This window comes from Procambarus clarkii, chromosome 24, assembly GCF_040958095.1.
Source record: "Procambarus clarkii isolate CNS0578487 chromosome 24, FALCON_Pclarkii_2.0, whole genome shotgun sequence".
Classification (NCBI taxonomy): Eukaryota; Metazoa; Arthropoda; class Malacostraca; order Decapoda; family Cambaridae; genus Procambarus; species Procambarus clarkii.
Window position 1 is genome coordinate 22,094,849 of NC_091173.1, and position 25,775 is coordinate 22,120,623.

At 44.0% G+C, this 25,775-nt stretch overlaps 1 protein-coding gene across 1 annotated transcript in view; it reads left to right on the forward strand.

The window, feature by feature from the left end:
* LOC138367974 (uncharacterized) overlaps window positions 1-25,775 on the forward strand; it is a 110,970-nt gene that overhangs the window by 29,041 nt on the left and 56,154 nt on the right. The window contains exons 8-10 of the mRNA XM_069330262.1: window positions 3,427-3,712; window positions 4,100-4,229; window positions 4,653-4,790. Coding sequence (XP_069186363.1) covers window positions 3,427-3,712; window positions 4,100-4,229; window positions 4,653-4,790 — 554 coding nt within the window. The remainder of the gene's footprint in view (window positions 1-3,426; window positions 3,713-4,099; window positions 4,230-4,652; window positions 4,791-25,775) is intronic.

Below are 25,775 nucleotides of genomic sequence, written 5' to 3' on the forward strand. Positions count from 1 at the left end.
AAGCCCTCCAAATGTACTCACTAGAAAGAAGACGAGAGAGATATCAAATAATATACACCTGGAAGATACTGGAGGGCCAAGTACCAAATCTACACAGTAAAATAACAACGTACTGGAGTGAACGACATGGAAGAAAATGTAGAATAGAACCAATGAAGAGCAGAGCTAGGTGCCATAGGCACAATCAGAGAACACTGTATAAACATCAGAGGTCCGCGGTTGTTCAACGTCCTCCCAGCAAGCATAAGAAATATTGCCGGAACAACCGTGGACATTTTCAAGAGGAAACTAGATTTATTCCTCCAAGGAGTGCCGGACCAGCCGGGCTGTGGTGGGTATGTGGGCCTGCGGGCCGCTCCAAGCAACAGCCTGGTGGACCAAACTCTCACAAGTCGAGCCTGGCCTCGGGCCGGGCTTGGGGAGTAGAAGAACTCCCAGAACCCCATCAACCAGGTATCAACCAGGTACCCTTTGGTGTCACGTTCTTGGGTGACACAGTAACTATAGGCTTGGAGGGTCCCACTGCATATACGCCCACACTGCTACTGTTCCACTTTGGTGTTGAATTATATTGTCTAGATGGATTTGGAGTACCTTTGGTACTCTGTGGTTTACTATTATTGGTTTCTGAGGGTTTACTTGGTGGTTTTAATTTGTCATGTGTTCGTAATTGATGAACTACTGACTGTAAACCTTCAGATATTTCATTCATGGATAAGATACTTTTATTGTAATGAGCACTCATTTGTCTCAATATGTCCCTAGGTATTTTTTCCTGGACAATTATTTTCAAGACCCACTCAGCCCCGTTTGTATCTGCTGTCAGGCTGAGGGCATTGATCAATGATTCTACCTCCAGCTTGAAGACTTGGAGTGAATCAGCTGAAGCCTCCGGTGGGGGTAAATGCAACAGCTCATGAACTAAATGTGATGTTCTTACTTCTGGATCAGCATAATTATCCTTGAGGAGTTTTACTGCCAGATCATTGCCGTCATTAGTTAATCTCAGATGGGATACTACTGTTTTAGCCTCACCTGATAATTGGCCTTGCAAATAAGAGAATTTACTACTCTTTGGTAAAGATTGTTTTGAATCTACAAGGTCAACGAATTTGTTCCAAAATTCGTCCCAATCTTCCTCATCTTTTCCTGAGAAAGTGGGTAAATTAATTGGAGGGAGTCGAGCTTCTGCTTGACTCGTATTAGATGCAACTGTTGTTGTTGTTGCTGTTGCCTTGTTCTGGGCAATTAATTTGACATAAGGCTGTAACGTAAGTGGACTGTATTTCTGCAATAATCTCTTAATCTCACAAATCGATCCTCTACACATTAAGGGGGGTTATTAAATTAATATATATGCAGCCAATCAAACTACAGTAACTACATACATTGAAAAGGTTCCTTATCTTATAGTACAGCAGGTTAGTCCACCAGGTATAACTAGGGTGTAGACACCAAATTATCCTCTTTGAGGTAGCTTTCATCACCCAGGTAACTGATGTACAAAGCCTTGCTTCCTCGTCTTGACCTGTCAAAAGTGCGCTAGCTGTGAAGCCAGAATCCTATATATGACAAGCTATATCAGAGAAAACACTATACATGGAACAATAAAGACCTGGCTTAATTACCTTTAGTTTGAGGCTATGTCGTGCTCTAACCGTTTCACCCTATATAATGACATTAATGGCCATAAATGAAAGATAATGGGTTTCGGAAAGAACACTTAACTTGATTTGTAGACAGCGTGTTGATAATGGTACACTTCTGGTTTCCATAACACTACGTCCAAGTAAATTAACAGGAGCCGAATTTGCTCCCGTGTGAGCCTCTGGTCTAGTCTCAACAATGGCTGCGTCTAACACTCCATACTATTGACGCCTGGCCCACATTGTCCAGATATGATAGGAGCCGAATTTGCTCCACGCGTCTCGGATGTGACACAACAATGGCTGCCCTCCTTCCCCACTGACGCCTGGCTTACATTGTCCACATGACAGAAAGTGATAGAAGGGTCACATTTACTCTACTTTAATATTGATAATTAAGTTAATTTATATAAGATGTTTTTATGATGGTAAAGTCCAAAGACTAATGTATTTAAGAATAATTCCCACCATAATAGGTGGTGATTTATAATAGTATGTGGTGATGATATCCCGTTTTCTATAGACGGTAATTCCACTACAAGTTACGTTTTCTATGGGTAACTTGTTGGTAATACAGCTATTATCTGTATGATATAAAATGGTGTCGGATTTTCCGACACCCCCCCCCCCTCCAATGTAGGTGTTTGAGGCTCTGAATTTAATTAATTAATCATACAGTCCATTCATTATTTCAAGTGATTATCCCTTTAACAATTATCCATAGACACTGGTTCTCTAGTATTATTTTAATGATCACTTTTATTAGTTTTCCCTCTTTTCTCAAAAGTGGGTGGTCCTTCGTTTATTAAATCAAATAAGTAAATAATTGAGTCAAGCCCCAGATATCCCACATTTTGGTCGACTTCGAACTGGATGTATATTAATTAATCACTAACACCAATTATGTGTTAACCATTTGGGCTATACAAATATTTCAATTTACGGCTGTCAGCAGACTGTCCATTATAGCCTAAATTCAATCCATAATTACTGATTCACTCAAGTCAGTGGATTCATTAACATTTTAGGATCCAGTATACTAATACAAATTGCTGATTTCATACTAATTAATCATTACTAACCCTGATAACATTATGTTCCACAATTAGGAAGTACAGTCAAGTGTTAATATTATTTATGGCAGTAGAATACTTGCCAAACACAATTAATTATCTTGTGTTCATTTAATTTCTTATACACATAATTTCTACCAGTGTATATATTATATAAAATTACAAAATCCAAAAACATAGCACTATTTGCACATTATTGCACCACATTTATTGTAGTTATTATGTCAATTCAACAGAGGTAGGATATTTCAGACTGTCATGGTACTAAGATTTGTACAAATTCATTCTACACCATTAGCTGCATTAATAGGTAGGATTATTACCGAACTAGTACTGTTAGACAGTGCTGGTGCATTATTAATTTATGTAGTGCTGACCCTAATGGGTGGGATTAACCATTTATTGTGTAATTATATTTTATTACATATTTCTATGTACATCTTTGAGTGTTACTGTAAGTTCACTACCCATCCAAGGCTGATTTTGAAGAGCTGAGCTAAGCTAAGGAACACCTGTAGTGAGACCAAGGTACCACTCAAATCTTAGTTGCTTATTATTAGGTAGGTAGCTAACCTCTAAATGAGGTAAATTACAATCAGCCTCAAGAAAATATCAGGCTGTCAATAATTATACCTGCTCTACATAAAGGAGCAAGTGCCATAGCTGTCCAAGTAGCTATATAAGCCCTTTAAGGCTCAAACTTACAGCCAGAATGGCTACTCCTGAACAATTAAGGAGAACCTGTATTGGCCTGAGAGGTCTTCAAAATCACCTATCAAGACTACTTGACAAATGTGACAACTGTTTAGGAACCAACTCAGTTGACTTCTTCGAGCTAAACATTTTCACAAAGGTGGCTAGCCAAAAATATGTTCAGGTGAATGATATAATCGAGTCTTATAGGAACATACTCCTTAGCAGTAATACTGACCCAGACGAATTGCGTCTGATAGAATCTGACCTTGCCGACTATGAAAATACAATTCAAGACAAGTTAGATCAATATAACAAAGTGCTTGCGACACAAAATGCTCCTGAGTGGATAGAACATTTTTGTAGTAGACCTACACCCGAGCAAGCACCCAGCTCAGATGAAATACTTGAGCTACCTCAAAATGAGGAGAATCCTCTAATCAATACTGATCACTACACAGGATTAACAACTGAAGTTCAACCTTCATTTTCTACCATCTCATCTAATACAACTTCACGTAATAATTTATTTACAGAGTCTGATCAATTTTCAGACAGCTCTTCTCAATGTTCCCTGGATTCTATAAATTCAATGTATGAGGCTACTGAATTAACTAGCTCCTCACAGGAACCCAGAGAAACAAGTGAAGCTGCAGATGAAACTCTTAGTGAAGCTCCAATAATCAGTGAATCTGAACCAGACAATGATAAAGCTAATGCTGCTCCAGCAGCCGAAGCTGTAATTAAAGCTGAGGCTAGGCAAGAAGCCTCGAGCAATACAAGTAATGGTCACAATTACTCACACCAGCCTTCTAGAGTAAGTGCTAACAATGATAAGACTGTTATAAACCTTGTACACCAATTACTAGATTTATCTCCACCAGAACAATCAGTTGACTCTTTACAAGCCTTTAGTTTTCAGCTTGAGTCACTGTTAAATTCCTTCAGTAAAGAGGTGGATCACCCAACTGCTGAGTGGATGACTAAAATTATCATCCAAAGAAAATTGTCTGGTGACACTCTCAATAAATTATAGGTATACCAGAATGGTAATACCCTGTCAATGCAGGATATATTTGCAGGTTTGCGCAATATAAGCAATCATTCAGCAAACCAGGCACTTAATGCCTCTTCTGAATGCACCGAAACTGTACCCACATCAGTTTCCTTACCTGGAACTCCTAAAGTGACACTATCACTAAGTAATAAAGGTACTAATAATCGATGTAATAACAATAAGTCAAACACTGATTCATCAGTAAGGCCCAAGAGCTCCACAGGTGCTCCTAAGAGACCTAATAGTCCAAAGAGCACTCCCAATAACTCCACAGGTGCTCCTAAGAGACCTAATAGTCCAAAGAGCACGCCCAAGAGTCCAGTAATTGCTCCCCAGAGTACACCAAGTACTCACAAGACACAAGGCCGCTCTGCTACCGGAGGGCGCTGACGTTCGGCCCGGGCTGTCAGTGTTGACCTGTACCTGCTGCGTGGTGGTCGTCTTGTTGACGGTGTGGTGCGGCCATTGGCCGGGGCCTGGCGGGTGTCATGGCGTCGACTAGTGGTGGCCGTATTCGCCGGGTCGACACCGCCCGGCTTGATTTCTCGGCCCCCATTGACTGGCCCTTGGTGGAGGTTGCCCTTATGGACGTCATGCGTGTTGAGTACCAAGATCTCTACGGTGTTGAGAAACTTTCCCCTACCCGGGTGGCGGTGACATTCTCCTCGGCGCAGGTGTATCAGCTGTTTGTGCGTCGATGGGGTACACGGACGCATGTACTTCCAGGTTCTGCTGTGACGGTGGAGGTCTCCGATCCGTGGGGCCCCCTGACGTATGTGAGCGTTCATGGTGCGCCGGTGCAGTTTCCTGAGGAGGAGCTGTCCGCCGCGTTCCGTCAGTATGGTGAGGTGGTGGGGCAGCGTCATGCCTGTCTGCTTAGTGGGCGCCTGAAGGGGCTCCGTATGGGTGCCCGTACTTTGCGCATGCGGCTCTCTGGGGCTATTCCCTCTCGGGTGGCTGTGTGTGGGTTTTATGTGCGTGTGTTCTACCAGGGGCAGACTCGCTCCTGTTTCCGGTGTGGTGAGGTAGGCCATTTCGCTGCAGCTTGCCGTGCCCCTCGCCCGGAGGACCCATCGGTTTTCCATGCGGATGATTTTCCACTTCTGCCGGAGGCTGGGGCGCCCCCAGCTGTCCCTACCTCTCCGTCTGCTGCTGGGTCCTCTGCTCTGTCTGTTGACTCTGATGCTCTCGCGGCTCCTGCTTCGGGTGCGCCTATGCTGGTGGCGGCGGAGGTACATCGCGACCCGAGTGTCTCCTTGAAATCCGACGTGTGTGGTGTAGTGCCGGAGGGCGACCCGTGTGCAGTGGCCAGTGTGCTTCCCGAGGCCAGGGGCGGTGTTGATACTGTGTCTCCTGACGGCCAGCCTAGCGGTGTTCCTGATGCTGGTGCCGTGGCGCAGCCGCCTGCTGTCGCTTGTGCTGTGCCTCCTGTGGTTGCATTGGGCTCTTCTGTACCTCGACGAAAGCGCGCTCCGAGGGATCGGTCGCGCAGCAGGGGCCCCCCTGGGAAGAGGATCGAGGCTTCGGGTGGTGTGCCTTTGGCTGGTGCTCCTCCCTCCGCTTCTCCAGTGGTTCCTCCTCCCCCTTCGGAAGCGGGATCTGGGGATGAGCGGGGCATTGAGCGTGGTGTCGGGCTCGGGGCAGCGGAGGAAGTGGGAAAACTGTGGATGGTGTCCTCGACGCCTGGGGCGCCCTCTTCGCATGGTGTATCTCCTGTGATTTTGAAGGCGGTTCCTGGCCGGTCGTCTTCCAGGGTGCGGCAGGGGGTTGAGCCTGGTGGTGTGGATGTGGCTCCCGCTGCGGGTGCGGTTGTGTCCCCTGGGGGACGCGTTGGGTTGGGGGTGTCCTGAGGTTCTCCCGATGGCGCCCTCTGTTGTCTGTGCGTCTTTGAATGTTCGTGGTTTGAATGATCTTGGGGTCCAGTTGGGCCTGTTGGATGTTCTGCAGGAGCAGCGTGTGGATGTGGCTCTGATCCAGGAGCATAATGTTCGTGAGGTGTCTGTGCTGCAGTGTTTAAGTGCGCATTTTCATGTTGTGCTCAACCCGCCGAGGACGTCCTTCGGGGGGACGCTTATGTTGTTTTCTAGGAGGGCTTCCTTCTCCGTGCTTCACACGGAGATGGATGAAGATGGGCGGGTTTTGTTTGTGAGGGTTGAGTTTTTGGGGGTCGTTCTTCCGTTCCTGACGGTGTACGCCCCCTCGGGGGTGGCTCGCCGTCGGGAACGGGAGGAGTTTTTTCGGGTGGGGCTTCTCCCTTTCCTGCGTCATGATACGCGGAGTATGGTTTTTGGTGGTGATTTTAACTGTGTGACGAGTGCGCGGGACTGTAGTAGCGCCCGCCCGCAGAATGTCTCGGGTGCGCTGCTGGAGGTGGTGCGTTCTTGCGGTTTCAAGGATGCTGCTGTGCTCTATGGGGGCGAGTTGTCCTTTACTTTTGCTGCGCATGGGGCGCGTTCGCGGATTGATCGCGTGTATGTTACTGGCGGGGGGTGTTCTGTGTTTGCTTTCCACACTGTCCCGGTTGCTTTCTCGGACCACAGTCTCGTGGTGGTCCGGGTTGGTGTGCCCAGTCAGGTACGGGTCGGCGCGGGGTGGTGGAAGCTGAATTGTGGGTTGTTGCGTTCTCCGAGGGTTTGTGGGCAGTTTCGGGTTTGGTGGGTCGGGGTTCTCGCCCGGCGGTGTGATTTTCCTTCTGTTTTAGATTGGTGGGAGTGGTGTAAGGAGCAATGTCGGTTGTTTTTTCGGGTGGCTGCCAAACGTGAGGCTGCTGGAAGGTTTGGGTTGCTGCGGTTGTTCCAGGCGAGGCTTTCGCGGTTGTATGTGCGGTACAATGCTGGGATTGACTGTTTTGGGGAGATTGCGGAGTGTAAGGAGCGTATTTGTGGTTTGCGGAATGAGTGGGCCGAGGGTGTTCGTGTGCGTGCTCGTGTGAGTGAACGTGTTGAAGGGGAACGGCTCTCTCCTTATCTTTTAGGGAAGGTGAAGGCTGCGCGGGACGGTGTTCTTTTTACGGCTCTGCAAAGGCCGGATGGGTCTGTTGTTTCGGACACCGGTGGTGTGTTGCATTATGTGCGGCAAGAGTTGGTTGCGCTCTATGGGGAGGTGGTAGGGGACGACGCGATTGCGGAAGGTTTTTTGGGTGGTTGTGCTCCGGGGTTGTCTGCTGCTGATTGTGTTGGTTTGGAGGAAGATGTTTCGTTGGGGGAGCTTTTCGGTGTGGTGAGGTCATTTCGTTCCGGGAAGGTGCCGGGCTCGGATGGTCTTCCTGTCGAGTTTTATGTTGCCTTTTGGGATGTGTTGGGTGATGTTCTTTTGGAGGTGGTCCGGACTTGCCTCCGGGGGTGCGTTCTGCCTGTATCTCAGTGCGTTGGGATTGTGCGGCTGCTCCCGAAGCCGGGCGATTTGCGGTTCTTCTCGAACTGGAGACCCATTACTTTGTTGAATGTGGACTATAAGATCCTGTCCAAGATTTTAGCTGGTCGGTGTCGCCGTGTGGTTGCGTCTGTGGTTTCCGTGGAACAGTTTTGTGGTGTTCCAGGTCGCTCGTTACTGCAGTGCAATGCGTTATTTCGGGATGTGCTTCTGTACGTGTCGGGCTCTCGCTTGTCTGCAGCGATGCTTTGCCTGGATTGGTCTAAGGCTTTTGACCGTGTTTCGTTAGCTTTTGTTTTTCGTGTGTTAGAGAGGCTTGGTTTTCCGCCTTTGTTTGTTCGTTGGGTGCGTATGTTGTACGCTCAGTGTTGCAGTCGGGTTTGCATCAATGGGTTCTTGAGTGCTCCTTTCCCTGTCCGCCGTTCGGTGAGGCAGGGTTGTCCGCTTTCCATGCTCCTTTATGTGCTCTTTCAGGAGCCTTTTTTTCGGGCGGTCAAGGCTTGTGCGTTGATCCGTCCCCCCCGGCTGCCTTCTGATCTTCGGTTACCCATCTGCGGTTATGCGGATGATACCATCCTGTTCGTGGCCTCTGCTGGTTCTGTTCGGGCTGTCCAGGTCGTGGTTGAGAGGTTTGAGTTGGCCACTGGGGCCCAGGTCAATCGTGCCAAATCAGGTCTTATGGGTATCGGTGGGTGGTCCTCTCGCCTTGTGTGGGAGGGGTCTTGGTTTCCGGTGGTATCCTCTCTGCGAGTTCTGGGGATCACCTGGTTCGCTTCTTACGAGAGATCTTTGGAATTTAATTGGGGTGCGGTTTCTCGTAGTGTTGGTGTTGCGGTTGGGTTGTTGGCTGCGCGCCCGTTAACAATTTATCAGCGGGCGTTGCTTGTTACTTGTAAAGTTCTGTCACGTGTCTGGTTCGTGGCTCGGTGTTTCCCCCTAGATCGCCGGCTGGCTCTGGGGTTGGAACGTCAGGTTTATAGGTACGTGTGGTGTGGTCGTTACCACCCGGTTCGTCGCTCGACGTTGGTGTTAGCGGTGCGGGAAGGTGGGGTTGGTATTCCTGATGTGTTTACCAGGGCTCGGGCGCTGTTCTGGGTCTCGTTGCGTCAGGGTTTAGCGTTGGGTGGGGGGCTCAATGCTTTGTGTATTTTTTATTGTTCGGTCCGGTTTAGTTTTTTGGTGGATTGCGGTGTTTGTCGGGAGGTGGCCTTTTGTACCCCTCCTGTTTACTCCTGGGCGGTAGACATTCTTCGGGCAGTCTGTCGTTGTCCGGGTTATATGTCTCTCTCAGTGAAGGCGATTTATGGGGTTCTATTTTGTCGTGTTCAGCCGCGGGTGGAGTCTTTATTCCCGTGTTGGGATTGGGGGGAGGTGTGGGCGGCGTTAGGGGCGCGGTTTTTGGCGCCGCAGCAGCGGGAGTTGTTGTTTCGCATGTTGCATTTGTCGTTGGCGACAAATGACCGGTTGTGCATGCTGGGTTTGCGTGCCTCTGACGCATGTGTCCACTGTGGTTTGCCTGAAACTCAGTTACATGTTTTCTGTTTTTGTGAGAGGCTGAGTGGTTTGCTTGCTTGGTTTCGTGCTGTGTTGGCCGTGGTTTGTGGGCCGGGATGTCGGGGTGGTTTTTTGCCGTTTTTGTTTTTGTCTTTTCCGCGGGGCTCTCGACGGGTGCGTAATACGCTCTGTCTTCTTGTCGCTGACTATGTGTATTGTGTGTGGGTTGGCCGGAGGGAGGGTTATGGGGTTGATAGGGTTTTGGGGTTTTTGAGAGGGCGCTTACGGTTCGCCTGGTGGTGGCTGCAGCGTGCTTTTCCGGATGATTTTTGTGGTTGGTTTACTGGTGCGTATGTTCGTGGGGCTGCTTTTGAGTGATTGGTCGTGGGTTGGGCTCGTGGATGTTGGCTGTGGGTTGGTTGGGTGGGTCTTGTTCCGGTTTGTTTTCGGTCCCCGGTCCTCCGATGGGCCTCCTCGGCGGGGGTTGGGCGGGGTGTGTGTGTGTGTGTGTGTGTGGTTGTTTTGTTCTGTTGTGGTTGCTCCTGTGGGTGTGTGTTTCGTTTGGGTGTGCTTGTGTGTGGGTGTGGTTTTTATGTTTTCCCTGGCTCCTGCGTGGGCCTTTTTGTTTGCCTTGTATGGGTTTTATGTTTTGTGCATTTTTGTTCTTTATGGTATGTATGCTTATGTGCTCCTCTGTCTTTGGAAGCGTGCCTCTTCTGTCTTTTGTGATTTTCTGTGTGGGGGGGTTGGGGTGCCCGGGTTATGTTTTGTCCTCCCCCCTCCCCCCCTTTTCATGTACTACTGTTCCTGTGTTATGAGTGTTTTTTTGCCATTACTGATTGTTATTTCTCTTTTTATGTGCCATGTACTTTGCCTTGTGCTATTTATGTATTATTTATCTGTTCTTTCTTGATTTGTGTTTTGTGTTCTGCCTTTGTATTCTGTCTTTTTAATTATGCTTGAGGAAACGGAGTAAGAAAAAAGAAATGTACTCAGTTATTTCTGTTTGACTTTCAATGTATGTATTTCCATGTTTTTTGTTTAATGTAGTTTTGTAATTTTGCCTCTTAGGGGTTTCGGAGGCCTGTTGTTCTATACTTTTATGCACCTGTGTTTGGGTTGTTGGGCTGGGCTTGTATGTGCGTTCTCCTTTTGTATTTCTGTACTTAAGGTTGTGTGGATGTGCCCATGTTTTATGTTATTTCTATTGTGTGCTATTAATGACATGTTCTGTTTTTTGTGGTACATACTGTCCCCGTTTCTGGGTTCTCTTTTTTTTTTTTTTTTTTTTTTTGTGCCTTGTGTCATGTGTTTTCTTTCTTGGTTTTTGTTGGGTATGTTTAGTGTATCCGTGGTTTACTTCCTTTGTTATATTGTCCTGTGTATGTTCATAACTTGTTTGTTCGGCGGGTGTCTGTTTTGTACATTGTGTATTCTTTTATAAAAATAAAAAAAAAAAAAAAAGTACTCACAAGAGAATAAATAACAAGCAAATGCAAGCAACAAAACCATCACAACCTGCAGGTACTGTTTTACCTAAACCGGTAACCCCCTAAACGATCTGTAGGATGGGGAATATGCTTGTTTTGCAATCAAAAACATTCTCTGTACAATTGTACCAATTACCCTAATAGAGACACAAGAGTCAGACGACTCAAACAGTTACACAAACGTACCAGGTGTCTCAAATCACATAATGTTAATAGCTGTGAAACCCCACTGAACACCTGCAATAGGTGTAGAAGGGGCAAGCATTATGCTGCACTGTGCAAATTAGTTAGGACAAATTATGCCAATCCTAGAATAGGAGGTAGTGAATCTACACCTGTACAGTGCTGCAAGGTGCGAGATGTGTACAGCGTAATTTCACCAGCATCTCAAGTGGATGCAACTTTGCCTACTGCCCAACTTCAAGTAAGGAACAAAGGAGCCAAGATCACCACTCGTGGACTATTTGATCAAGAATCCCAAAGAACTTTCATTGCTCAAAAGGCAGCAGAGGCACTCAATTTACAACCTATCAGACAGGTAAACTTAAACTTGTCAGGGTTCATGATAAATCGAGGAACCCATGAAAACTCAGTAGTTCAACCGCTTGTACGACTAGGTAGTCATGTCAAGGCTATCCAAGCCATTGTTGTAGATCAAATACCTTTTGACCTAAATATTAAGGGTCTGGGGTACACAGCCCACTTCCTGCAGGAACGTGAAATTAATTTGGCTGACAACAAGTTAACGTCTGACCGCCTTAACAATGTAGATGTACTAGTAGGAGCAGACTACTATTACCAGTTCATAACTGGACATGTTAAACGATTGGGCATAAATATGCTCCAATCTGCAGGTGGCTACTTACTTACCGGTAAAGTTCTTAATGTGAACAAGCCTAAACCTGCCAACAATAATAAACTAGTCAGCAGTAAATCAATTCTCCAGCAGCCTGCTAAAATGAGAAACACAGCTGAGTAATAAACCCAGATTGAATGTAGTACAGTTAGTACTCGCCGAGATGTTTCATAGCTCTCAGTGGAAAACCAGTGGTCCGTACCTAAACAAGTACAAGTCAGAGTGACCGAGCCATTGAATCCACTGCAGACCTAGAATTATTCTCGACAAGTAATAATTGACCACACTCAGTCTCCCTAGGTAATTGATAATATTAGGCTAGAGAATCTAGCACTTCCCAGGTAATTAATAATATTAGGCTAGAGAATCTAGCACTCAATGCATCTAGCATTTCCTGAATTTAGCAATACTATGAAGTCATCAAGCAACTTCTATAATTATAAATCCACTGGGACCAAGGTCCAAAATACCTGCGCTTAAGGTTTGCCAAGGAAACGTTATTAATACAATGTTTTCTGCACTAAGAGTTAGTGATAAATACTTGCATCAATTTTTGTTTGAGTTGTTTTTCTTTCGTTTCTGCTTAATTATTGTAGGAGCGCAGCACGAACAAACTTGCAAACTTACCAATAAGTAAGTGATTCTACAGAGAACTGATAACCCGTGAAACGTTTAGGTTGGGAAAATGTTACAAATTATCTTTGAATAGGATTAATCGTGGCAGTAATTTTATTTCCAGCAACCTTAGGTTTCCCTTTGTTTAATGCATTATCATTAAACATCAGCAATGTTACTTAACATGCTTAATGAGCTCAATATAGCTCACCTTTGAGTTAACGTAATATTTGAGCGCTTTAATGTTCCCCATGCTAATGCGAGCACTGCTCGCCATGATAATTGAACGATACAATGCTCCACCTCGTTAATTCGAGTTCAATATAACTCACCCTGAGTTAGCGTAACAATTGAGCGCTTTAATGTTCCCCATGCTAATACGAGCACTGCTCGCCATGATAATTGAACGATACAATGGTCCCCGCGCTAATTCGAGCACTGCTCACCAGAGAATCTGCCTAGATTCCGTGCTTAGCTATTCTTCAACAAGGATCTTGCACTAATAACCCGAGTTGATCTTACAGCTCACCTGTGAATTAACGTAATAATTGAGTGCTTTATTGTTCCCCATGCGAATACGAGCTCAATATTGCTCGCCATGATAATTGAATGCTACAATACTCCACCTCGTTAGTTCGAGCTCAATATAGCTCACTCTGTTAACTGTTAAGGAGCTCAATATAGCTCACTCTGTTAACGAGCTCAATATAGCTCACCCTGTTAACTGTTAACGAGCTCAATATAGCTCACCCTGTTAACGAGCTCAATATAGCTCACTCTGTTAACGAGCTCAATATAGCTCACTCTGTTAACTCTGTTAACGAGCTCAATATAGCTCACTCTGTTAACTCTGTTAACGAGCTCAATATAGCTCACCCTGTTAGTTCGAGCTCATTACAACTCACCATGTTAATAACGAGCTCAATATAGCTCACTCTGTTAACTGTTAACGAGCTCAATATAGCTCACAATGTTAACGAGCTCAATATAGCTCAACCTGTTCACGAGTTCAATACAGCTCCCAATGTTAATTTGAGTACATTGTTGCTCACCATTTAGCTAGAGTAACTTCACTAAGAATTAGTGGTTTATCACAATTAGCTTAGTCCTCTACTTAGGTAGGTTAGAAATTTAAACCATTTATTTAGGTAGGTTTAGGGACTTTAGTTAGTGTCAACTGAGTATTAGCCTAGTCTGTACTCACAATTAATTACAGTTGACTATACTTAAAGAGACTGATTTGATAAACTCAATTTTCATTTAAAGGTTGAGGATGTATTAATGAGTTTACAGTGTCAAACCTATGAGCTGCAATTCAATTAGCTCATAAGTCAGAATGACGGCTACTAATCTCACTGTCGACTCAGAATCTTCCTTGATTTTAATGAATAAACCTTTTCAGTTCTCTAATATTACACTATTTTAGCTAGTTAGCAACTTAGTTATACCATCAGTCAGAATGACTACTGCACGGCAGTACATATTAAATTAAATTTCATCATTTGATTTTGGGGTGATCGTGATGCTCCGTGATGTTATTGTCTAGTAACTCAATAGTTACAAGTCACAGCGACCCTAGACAGTGACCTTACCGTAGTGTCAGAGTCTCCTTGATCTTGAATGACCCAATAATACTTTACTGTATAATAATGTCATCTAATATTTCAATTCAGTTCCACCGAGCACCCGCCCCACTAGAGCAGCTGCTCAACAATGCAAACGGAAACTGCAAGCCTATTATAGCTCTGACTAGGAGCAAATAATTTCCCATCCAATTTGAGTAATCATGATGATGCTGTGTTGTGATGTCAAGTAACAAATCAGTTACAAGTCACAATGACCCAAGACATTCACCTCACAGTGGATTCTCAGTTACTTTAAATTGTATGATTTAATCCTTAATTTGTTAGTATAGGCTATCAACTATACCATTATTTCATCTAGAGTATCTAAGTGTTTATAAAACTTTAAGACTTAATAACATAACCGTTACATGTCATAGCGACACCAGTCACAGAGTATATTGTAAGCTTTATTAGTCATTAACTTTAGATGATTCACAATTCCATGTTTCATTCAACATGATTTCCTTTACAAGACTTAAATTTCTTGTATGTCCTTGACAATTACAGGACATCCGTTATGTGTGTACTAACATACTAACATTAATACTAACTTCGGGATAGGTACGTCAGTACTCAACATTGCACTGCGACCCGAGAATTCTCCCCCCTGAGTTATGTTGGAAATTTCCAACACTAATAAACTACTATAGTATTATAATAAATCATTATCATTATATACTAACTACAGTAGTTACTAATTTTACTAACAGTCGTGTCAACATAAACTAACCATTGCATCTGTGTATTAATGCTAGAATTCTCATGAAATAGAGTAGCAACATTGCGTCAGATAATGTCTAGTTAGACACGTTTATTACCAATGGGTTAGAGAATTGAATGTGGTTCTCTAAAATCATCAGTATTCTGTGTAATAACTACTTACGGATAATATAACTCCCAATAATCTCAAACCGAAATTTATTAGTTACAATTGTTATCAAGTAATAGTTTTTTCTGTCACGCGCGAATGCCATGGAGAAAACTAAAATCTTCTCCATTTCTCGTTTAACACCATAAAACGAGAATATGATAATATTTAAACCCCTATAATTGCAACCCAAACCTCATTAACGCATTTCATCCATAATCGCGCGGAAAATAATTATTCGTGATTAATAATTTCTGTGGTGAATGCGAGAGCCAGGTTGGGGAAGGCGGCGACGCCATTGTGGAGACGACAGCGTGCGAGAGAGGAGGGTCCTGGCGTGAAGAGTGGCGAGACACGTGGTGATTGGGAGTTATCGGCAAGAATTACGCTGATACCCAACTAATAGTGAATAATTATTCCTCCACGTGCTCTATAGTGCCCAGCCAGCCAATAACGCATCTACAATTAAAGCCAAACCCCACAAATACGCGTACAACGCAGTGAACGTCTGGGACTGGCAGACGCGATATCGGCAGACTTCAATATTCCATACACTCACGTTAAGTATAGGTTTCCTTCTTGATGCATCATCTAAGATTGTATATTTGTGAGTAGTCTGTCGTTACATAGTGAGAAGACCCCAAATCCAACGTTAGTACCAATTCGACATTTCTTCTATTTCATGAATATTGAGCTTAAAAGTAGCCTATTCCAATGCTACTTAATATTCTTTAAATTTCAGCCCGTATGTGAGGAGTCATCGAGTCGCTTTTTCTTCATTCGAGCTATTCACCTCTAATTCCTTCTATGTGGAGATCCTGTGATCACGAGGGCGAATGACGAAACGATATCATAGAAATCGTCTTAAAGCTAAGACTCCTTTCGTACAAATTTAATTCCCCTAATTTGATTCTTATACAATTTTGTAGGATCATTATATTGAATAGATTATTACCAGAAATGATGATTGGTAATTCATGTGTTTACTTTGATTGTTGCTCAGTAATTTAATAATCATTAATATTCACAATTTGAGTTCACATATTTGAATCTGTAGCAGTTAAGATTTATAATATAATTTACTCAGCAATGAACTGGTGGCAAACCACACTAGTTCCTAGACGTATATGAAGTTCTAGAAATACCCCCCCCCCCTCTAATGTAGGTGTTTGAGGCTCTGACTTTAATTAATTAATCATACAGTCCATTCATTAAAATTAAAGTGATTATCCCTTTAACAATTATCCATAGACACTGGTTCTCTAGTATTATTTTAATGATCACTTTTATTAGTTTTCCCTCTTTTCTCAAAAGTGGGTGGTCCTTCGTTTATTAAATCAAATAAGTAAACAATTGAATAATTGAGTCAAGCCCCAGATATCCCACAACCACCTTCAAATGTTTCATTAGCCACACCCACCTTCTAATGTTTCATGAACCAAGCCCACATTCTAATTTTTCATGAGACACATTCACTTCCTAATATTTCATGAGCCACTCCCACCTTCTAATGTTTCATGAGCCACGACCAATTTTCCATGTTTCATGAGCCACGACCACTTTTAATGTTTCATGAGCCACGACCACTTTTAATGTTTCATGAGCCACGACCACCTAGTGTTTCGTGAGCCACGCCCACCTTCTAGTATTTTATGAGCCACGACCACCTTTTAATGTTTCATGAGCAACGACCCCCTTCTAGTGTTTCGTGAGCCACGCCCACCTTCTAGTGTTTTATGAGCCACGCCCACCATCTAATGTTTCATGAGCTACGACCACCTTCTAATGTTTCATGAGCCACGCCCACCTTCTAATATTTCATGAGCCACGCCCACCTTCCAATGTTTCATGAGCCACGACCACCATCAAATGTTTCATTAGCCACGCCCACCTTCAAGTGTTTCATGAGTCACTCCCACCTTCTAGTGTTTCATTAGCCACGCCCACCTGCTAGTGTTTCATGAGCCACGCCCACCTTCTAATATTTTATGAGCCACGACCACCATCAAATGTTTCATTAGCCACGCCCACCTTCAAGTGTTTCATGAGTCACTCCCACCTTCTAGTGTTTCATGAGCCACGCCCACCTGCTAGTGTTTCATGAGCCACGACCACCTTCTAATGTTTTATGAGCCACGCCCCCCTTCAAATAATTCATGAGTCACGTGCACCTTCTAATGTTTCATGAGCCATGCCTACCTTCCAGTGTTTCATGAGCCACGCCCACCTTCCAGTGTTTCGTGAGCCACGCCCATCTTCTAGTGTTTCATGAGCCACGCATACCTTCTAGTGTTTCATGAGCCACGGCCACCTTCTAATTTCTCATGTGCCACGCCCACCTTCTAATGTTCCTTCAGCCACACCCACCTTCTAATTTTTCATGAGCCACTCCACCTTCTAATGTTTCATGAACCACGACCACATTTTAATTTTTCTTGGGCAACGCCAACCTTCTAATGCTTCATAAGCGACTCCCACCATTTTATGTTTCATGAGCTACGACAACCTTCAAATGTTTCATGAGCCACGACCACCTTCTAGTGTTTCATGAGCCACGCCCACCTTTTAGTGTTTCAAGAGCCACGCCCACCTTCAAGTGATTCATGAGCCACGACCACCTTCTAATTTTTCATGAGCCACTCCACCTTTTAATGTTTCATGAACCACGACCACATTTTAATTTTTCTTGGGCAACGCCAACCTTCTAATGTTTCATAAGCGACTCCCACCATTTTATGTTTCATGAGCAACGACAACCTTCTAATGCTTCATGAGCCACGACCACCTTCTAGTGTTTCATGAGCCACGCCCACCTTCTAGTGTTTCAAGAGCCACGCCCACCTTCTAGTGATTCATGAGCCGCGACCACTTTCCAATGTCTCATGAGCCACACCTACCTCCTAATTTTTCATGAGCCATTCCCACCTTCTAATGTTCCATGAGCCACACCCACCTTCTAATGTTTCATGAGCCACGCCCAGATTCAAATTTTTCATGAGCCACACCCACCTTCTAACGTTTCAAGAGCCACACCCACCTCCAATAATCCATGAGCCACACCCACCTTCTAATGTTTCATGAGCCACGCCCAGATTCAAACTTTTCATGAGCCACACCCACCTTCTAATGTTTCATGAGCCACGCCTACTTAATATTTCATAAGCCACGCACACATTCTAATTTTTCATGTGCCACGCCCACCTTCCAATGTCTCATGAGCCACACCTACCTCCTAATTTTTCATGAGCCATTCCCACCTTCTAATGTTCCATGAGTCACGCACACCTTCCAATGTTTCATGAGCCACGAACACCTAATATTTCATGAGCCACGCCCACATTCTGATATTTCATGATCAACGCCCACCTTCTAATATTTCATGAGATACTAACACCTTCTAATGTTTCATAAGCCACGACCACCTTTTAATGTTTCATGAGCAACGACCACCTTTTTAATGTTTCATGAGCCATGACCACCTTTTAATGTTTCATGAGTAGCGACCACCCTCTAATGTTTCATGAGCCACGACCTCCTTTTAATGTTTCATAAGCCACGACCACCTTCTAATATTTCATGAGCCATGCCCACCTTTTAATGTTTCATAAGCTACGACCACCTTCTAATATTTCATGAGCCACGACCACCTTTTAATATTTCACGAACAACGACCACCTTTTAAATGTTTCATTAGCCACGACCACCTTTTAATGCTGCATAAGCTACGACCAACTTTTAATGTTTCATGAGCCACGACCACCTTTTTAATGTTTCATGAGCAACGACCACCTTTTAATGTTGCAAGCGCCACGACCACCTTTCAATGTTTCATGAGCCACGACCACCTTTCAATATTTCATGAGCCACGACCACCTTTCAATGTTTAATGAGCCACGACCACCTTCTAATGTTTCATGAACCACGACCACATATTAATTTTACACGAGCCACGCCCACCTTCTAATGTTTCACTAGCGACGCTCAATTTTTTATGTTTCATGAGTTACACCCTCCTCCTAATAGTTCATGAGCCACGACCAGCTTCTAATGGTACATGAGCCACGACCACCTTCTAATGTTTCATGAACTACGACCACATTTTAATTTTTCATGAACCATGCCTACCTTCTAATGTTTCATTAGCGACGCACACCTTTTTATGATTCGAGAGCCACACCCACTTTCTAATGTTCCATGAGCCACACGCACCTTCTAATATTTCATGAGCCACGCCCACATTCTAATTTTTCATGAGCTACTCCCACCTTCTAATGTTTCAAGAGCCATTCCCACCTTCTAACGTTTCATGAGCCATGCCCACATTCTAATTTTTCAAGTGCCACGCCCACCTTCTAATATTCTATGAGCCACACCTACCTCATAATTTTTCATAAGCCACTCCCACCTTCTAATGTTTCATGACCCACGACCACCTTTTCATGTTTCATGAGCCACGACCACTTTGTAATGTTTCATGAGCCACGACCACCTTTTAATATTTCATGCGCCACGACCACCTTCTAATGTTTCATGAGCCACGACCACCCTTTAATATTTCATGAGCCACGCCCACCTTCTCGTGTTTCATGAGCCACGACCACCTTCTAATGTTTTATGAGCCACGCCCACTTTCTAATATTTCATGAACCACGCTCACCTTCTAATATTTCATGAGCCACTCCCACCTTCTAGTGTTTCATGAGCCACGCCCACCTTCTAGTGTTTCATAAGGCACTCCCACCTTCTAGTGTTTCATGAGCCATGCCCACCTTCTATTGTTTCTTGAGCCACTCCCACCATTTAGTGTTTCTTGAGCCACGCCCACCTTCTACTGTTTCATGAGCCACGCGCACCTTTTAGTGTTTCATGAGCCACGCCCACCTTCTAATGTTTCATGAGCTACGAACACCTTTTAATGTATCATGAGCTACGACCACTTTCTAATGTTTATGCGGAACGACCACCTTCTAATGTTTCATGAGCCACATCCACCCTCTAATATGTCATGATTCAAGCTCACCTTCTAATGTGTCATGAACCACGCCCATTTTCTAATGTTTCATGAGCCACATCCACCTTCTAAAGTTTCATGATCCAAGTTCACATTCTTATGTTTCATGAGCCACATCCACCTTCGAGTGTTTCATAAGCCACGCCCACCTTCCAGTGTTTCACAAGCCACGCCCACCTTCTACTGTTTCGTGATCCACGCCTACCTTCTAGTGTTTCTTGAGCAACGCCCACCTTCTAGTGTTTCATAAGGCACTCCCACCTTCTAGTGTTTCATGAGCCACGACGACCTTCTAACGTTTCATGAACCACGACTACCTTCCAACGTTTAATGAGCCAAGACCACCTTCAAATGTTTCATTAGCCACACCCACTTTCTAATGTTTCATGAACCACGCCCACATTCTAATTTTTTATGAGCCAGTCTCACGTTCTAATGTTCCATGAGCCATACCCACCTCCAATGTTCCATGAGCCACACCCACCTTCTAATGTTTCAAGAGCCATACCCACCTCCAATGTTCCATGAGCCACCCCCACCTTCTAATATTTCATGAGCCACGCCCACATTCTAATTTTTCATGAGTCACTCCCTCCTTCTAATGTTTCAAGAGCCACTCCCACCTTCTAACGTTTCATGAGCCACGCCCACATTCTAATTTTTCATGTGCCACGCCCAACTTCTTATGTTTCATGAGCCACTCCCACCTTCTAATGTTTCGTGATCCACGCCCATCTTTTAGTGTTTCGTGAGCAAAGCCCACCTTCGAGTGTTTCATGAGCGACGACCTCCTTCTAATATTTTATGAGTCACGCACACATTCCAATGTTTCATGAGCCACGAACACCTTCTAATATTTCATAAGCCACGTCCACCTTCTTATATTTCACGAGTCACGACCACCTTCTATTGTTTCATGAGCCACGACCACCTTCTAATATTTCATGAACCACGTCAACCTTCTGATATTTCATGATCAACGCCCAGCTTCTAATATTTCATGAGCCACGACCACCTTCTAATGTGTCATGAGCCACGACCACCTAATTTTTCGTCATCCACGCCTACTTTCTAATATTTCATGAGATACTAACACCTAATGTTTCATGAGCCACGACCACCTTTTAATGTTCCATGAGCAACGACCACCTTTTTAATGTTTCATGAGCCACGACCACCTTTCAATGTTTCATAAGCCACGACCACCTTCTAATATTTCATGAGCCACGCCCCCCTTATAATGTTTCATAAACTACGACCACCTTCGAATATTTCATGAGCCACGACCACCTTTTAATGTTTCATGAACAACGACCACCTTTTAAATGTTTCATGAGCCACGACCACCTATTAATGCTGCATGAGCTACGACCAACTTTTAATGTTTCATAAGCCACGACCACCTTTTAATGTTTCGTGAGCCACGCCCACCTTCTAATATTTCATGAGATAATAACACCTTCTAAAGTTTCATGAGCACCGACTACCTTTTTAATGTTTCATGAGCCTCGACGATCTTTTAATGTGTCATGAACCATGACCACCTTCTAATGTTTCATTAGCGACGCCCACCTTTTTATGTTTCATGAGCCACACACTCCTCCTAATGGTTCATGAGCCACAACCACCTTCTAATGGTTCGTGCGCTACGGCGACCTTCTAATGTTTCATGAGCCACGACCACCTTCTAATGTTTATAAAGAAAGACCACATTTTAATTTTTCATGAACCACGCCAAAATTCTAAAGTTTCCTGAGGCACACCCACCTTCTAATGTTCCATGAGCCACACGGACCATCTAATATTTCATGAGCCAAGCCCACATTCTAATTTTTCATGAGCCACTCCCACCATCTAATGTTTCAGGAACCACTCCCACCTTCTAACGTTTCATGAGCCACGCCCACATTCAAATTTTTCATGTTCCACGCCCACCTTCTAATGTTCCATGAGCCACACCCACCTCCTAATTTTCCATGAGCCACTCCCACCTAATGTTTCATTAGCCACGACCATCTTTTCATGTTTCATGAGCTACGACCACTTTTTAATGTTTCATGAGCCACGAACACCTTCTAATATTCCATGAGTCACGACCACCTTCTAATATTCCATGAGTCACGACCACCTTCCAATATTTCATGAGCCACGCCCACCTTCTAATATTTTTTGAGCCAGTAACACCTTCTAATGTTTCATGAGCCACAACCACCTTTCAATGTTTCATGAGCAACGACCACTTTTTTAATCTTTCTTGAGTCACGAACACCTTTTAATGTTTCATAACCCACGAAAACCTTCTAATGTTTCATGAGCCACGCCCACCTTTTAATGTTTCATAAGTCTCGACCACCTTCTAATATTTCATGAGACACGACCACCTTTTAATGTTTCATAAGCCACGACCACCTTTTAATGTTTCATAAGCCACGACCACCTTTTAATTTTGCATGAACCACGACCACCTTTTAATGTTTCATGGTCCTCGACCACATTTTAATTTTTAATGACCTACGCCCACCTTCTAATGTTTCATTAGTGACGACCACCTTTTTATGTTTCATGAGCCACACCCTCCTTCTAATGTTTCATGAGCCACGACTAACTTCTAATGTGTCATGAGCTACGACCACCTTCTAATCTTTATGAGGAACGACCACCTTATAATTGTTCATGAGCCACGCCCAAATTGTAATGTTTCATGAACCACGACAACCTTCTAATATTTCATGAGCCACGCCCACATTCTAATTTTTTATGTGCCACGCCCACCTTTTAATGTTCCATGAGCCACATCCACCTTCTAATTTTTCATGAGCCACTCCCACCTTCTAATGTTTCATGAACCACGACCACCTTTTTATATTTCATGAGCCACTACAACATTGTAATGTTTAATAAGCTACGCCCACCTTCTAGTGTTTCATGGGCCACGCCCACCTCCTAGTGTTTCGTAAGCCACGCCCACCTTCTAGTGTTTCATGAGCCACGCCCACCTAATATTTCATGAGCCACGCCCACATTCTAATTTTTCATGAGCCACTCCTACCTTCAAATGTTCCATGATACACACCCACCTTCTAATGTTTCATGAGCCACGCCCAGATTCTATTTTTTCATGAGCCATACCTACCTTCTAATGTTTTAAAAGCCACAGCCACCTACCAAAGTTCCATGAGCCACACCCACCTTCTAATATTTCATGAGCCACGCCCGCATTCTAATTTTTCATGAGCCACGCCCACCTTCTAATGTTTGAAGAACCACTCCCACCTAACGTTTCATGAGCCACGCGCACATTCAAATTTTTCATGTGCCATGCCTACCTTCTTATGTTCCATGAGCCACACCCACCTCCTAATTTTTAATGAGCCACGCCAACCATCTAGTGTTTCATGAGCCACGACCACCTTTTAATATTTCATGAGCCACGACCACCTTCTAATGTTTCATGAGGCACGCCCACCTTCTAGAGTTTCATGAGCCACGTCCACCTTCTAGTGTTTCGTGAGTCACGCCCACCCTGTAGTGTTTCATGAGCCATGCCCACCATCTAGTGTTTCATGAGCAACGACCATCTTCTAATGTTTCATGAGCCACGCCCACCTTCTAATATTTCATGAGTTACGACCACCTTCCAATGTTCCATGACCCACGACCACCATAAAATGTTTCATGAGCCACGCCCACCTAATATTTCATGAGCCACTCCCACCTTCTAGTGTTTCATGAGCCACGCCCACCTTCTAGTGTTTCATGAGCCACTCCCACCTTCTAATGTTTCATGAGCCACGCCCACCTTCTAGTGTTTCATGAGCAATGACCACCTTTTAATGTTTCATCAAACACGACCACCTTAAATTGTTTCATGAGCCATGCTCACCTTATGTTTCATTAGCCACGCCCACCTTCTAATGTTTCATGAGCCAATCCCATCTTTTAATGTTTCATGAGCCACGACCACTTTTCAATGTTTCATGACCCAGGACCACATTCAAACTTTTAATGAGCTACACTCACCTGCTAATGTTTCTTGAGCCACGCCCACCTTCTAATGTTTCATGAGCCAATCCCATCTATTAATGTTTCATGAGCCACGACCACTTTTAAATGTTTCATGTCCCAGGACCACATATTAATGTTTCATGACTCACGCCGCCATTCAAATTTTTAATGAGCTAAACCCACCTTCTAATGTTTTATGAGCCACTCCCACCTTCTAATGTCTCATTACCCACGCCCACCTTCTAATGTCTCATTACTCACGCCCACCTTCTAATGTCTCATTACCCACGCCCACCTTCTAATGTTTCATGAGTCACGCCCACCTTCTAATGTCTCATTACCCACGCCCACCTTCTAATGTCTCATTACTCACGCCCACCTTCTAATGTTTCATTAGGCACAACCACCGTCAATTTTTTTTCATGAGCCACAACTACCTTTTAATGTTTCATGACCCACGACTGCCTTATAATGTTTCTTGAACGACACCCACCTTCTAATATTTCATAAGCCACGACCACCTTCTAATATTTCATGAGGCACGACTACCTTCTAATGTTTTATGAGCCATGACCACAATCTAATGTTTCATGAGCGACGCCCACCTCCTAATATTTTATGAGCGACGCCCACCTCCTAATATTTTATGAGCTACTACCACCTTCTAATGTTTCATGTGCCACGACCACCTTCTAAAGTTTCATGAACCACGACCACATTTTAATGTTTCGTGAGCCACGCCCAGATTCTAATTTTTCATGAGCCACACCTACCTTCTAATGTTCCATGAGCCACACCCACCTTCTAATGTTCCATGAGCCACGCCCACCCTCTATTGATTCATGAGCGACTTCCACCTTCTAATGTTTCTTGAGCCACGCCAACCTTATAATATTTCATGAGCCACTGACACCTTATAATGCTTCACGAGCCACACCCGCAATCTAATGTTTCAAAAGCCACACTCACCTTCCAATATTTCATGAGCCACGACGACCTTCTAACGTTTCATGAGCCTCGACTATCTTCTAACGTTTCATGAGCCAAGACCACTGTTAGAAATTTCCAACACTAATCCACTACTATTGTATTATGATAAATCATTATCATTATATACTAACTACAGTAGTTACTAATTTTACTAACAGTCGTGTCAACATAAACTAACCATTGCATCTGCGTATTAATGCTAGAAATCTCATGAAATAGAGTAGCAACATTGCGTCAGATAATGTCTAGTTAGACACGTTTATTACCAATGGGTTAGAGAATTGAATGTGGTTCTCTAAAATCATCAGTATTCTGTGTAATAATTACTTACGGATAATATAACTCCCAATAATCTCAAACCATGAGTTATTAGTTACAATTTTTATCAAGTAATAGTTTTTTCTGTCATGCGCGAATGCCATGGAGGAAACTAAAATCTTGTCCATTTCTCGTTTAACACCATAATACGAGAATATGATAATATTTAAACCCCTATAATTGCAACCCAGTCCTCATTAACGCATTTCATCCATAATCGCGCGGAAAATAATTATTCGTGATTAATAATTTCTGTGGTGAATGCGAGAGCCGGGTTGGGGAAGGCGGCGACGCCATTGTGGAGACGACAGCGTGCGAGAGAGGAGGGTCCTGGCGTGAAGAGTGGCGAGACACGTGGTGATTGGGAGTTATCGGCAAGAATTACGCTGATACCCAACTAATAGTGAATAATTATTCCTCCACGTGCTCTATAGTGCCCAGCCAGCCAATAACGCGTCTACAATTAAAGCCAAACCCCACAAATACGCGTACAACGCAGTGAACGTCTGGGACTGGCAGACGCGATATCGGCAGACTTCAATATTCCATACACTCACGTTAAGTATAGGTTTCTTTCTTGATGCATCATCTAAGATTGTATATTTGTGAGTAGTCTGTCGTTACATAGTGAGAAGACCCCAAATCCAACGTTAGTACCAATT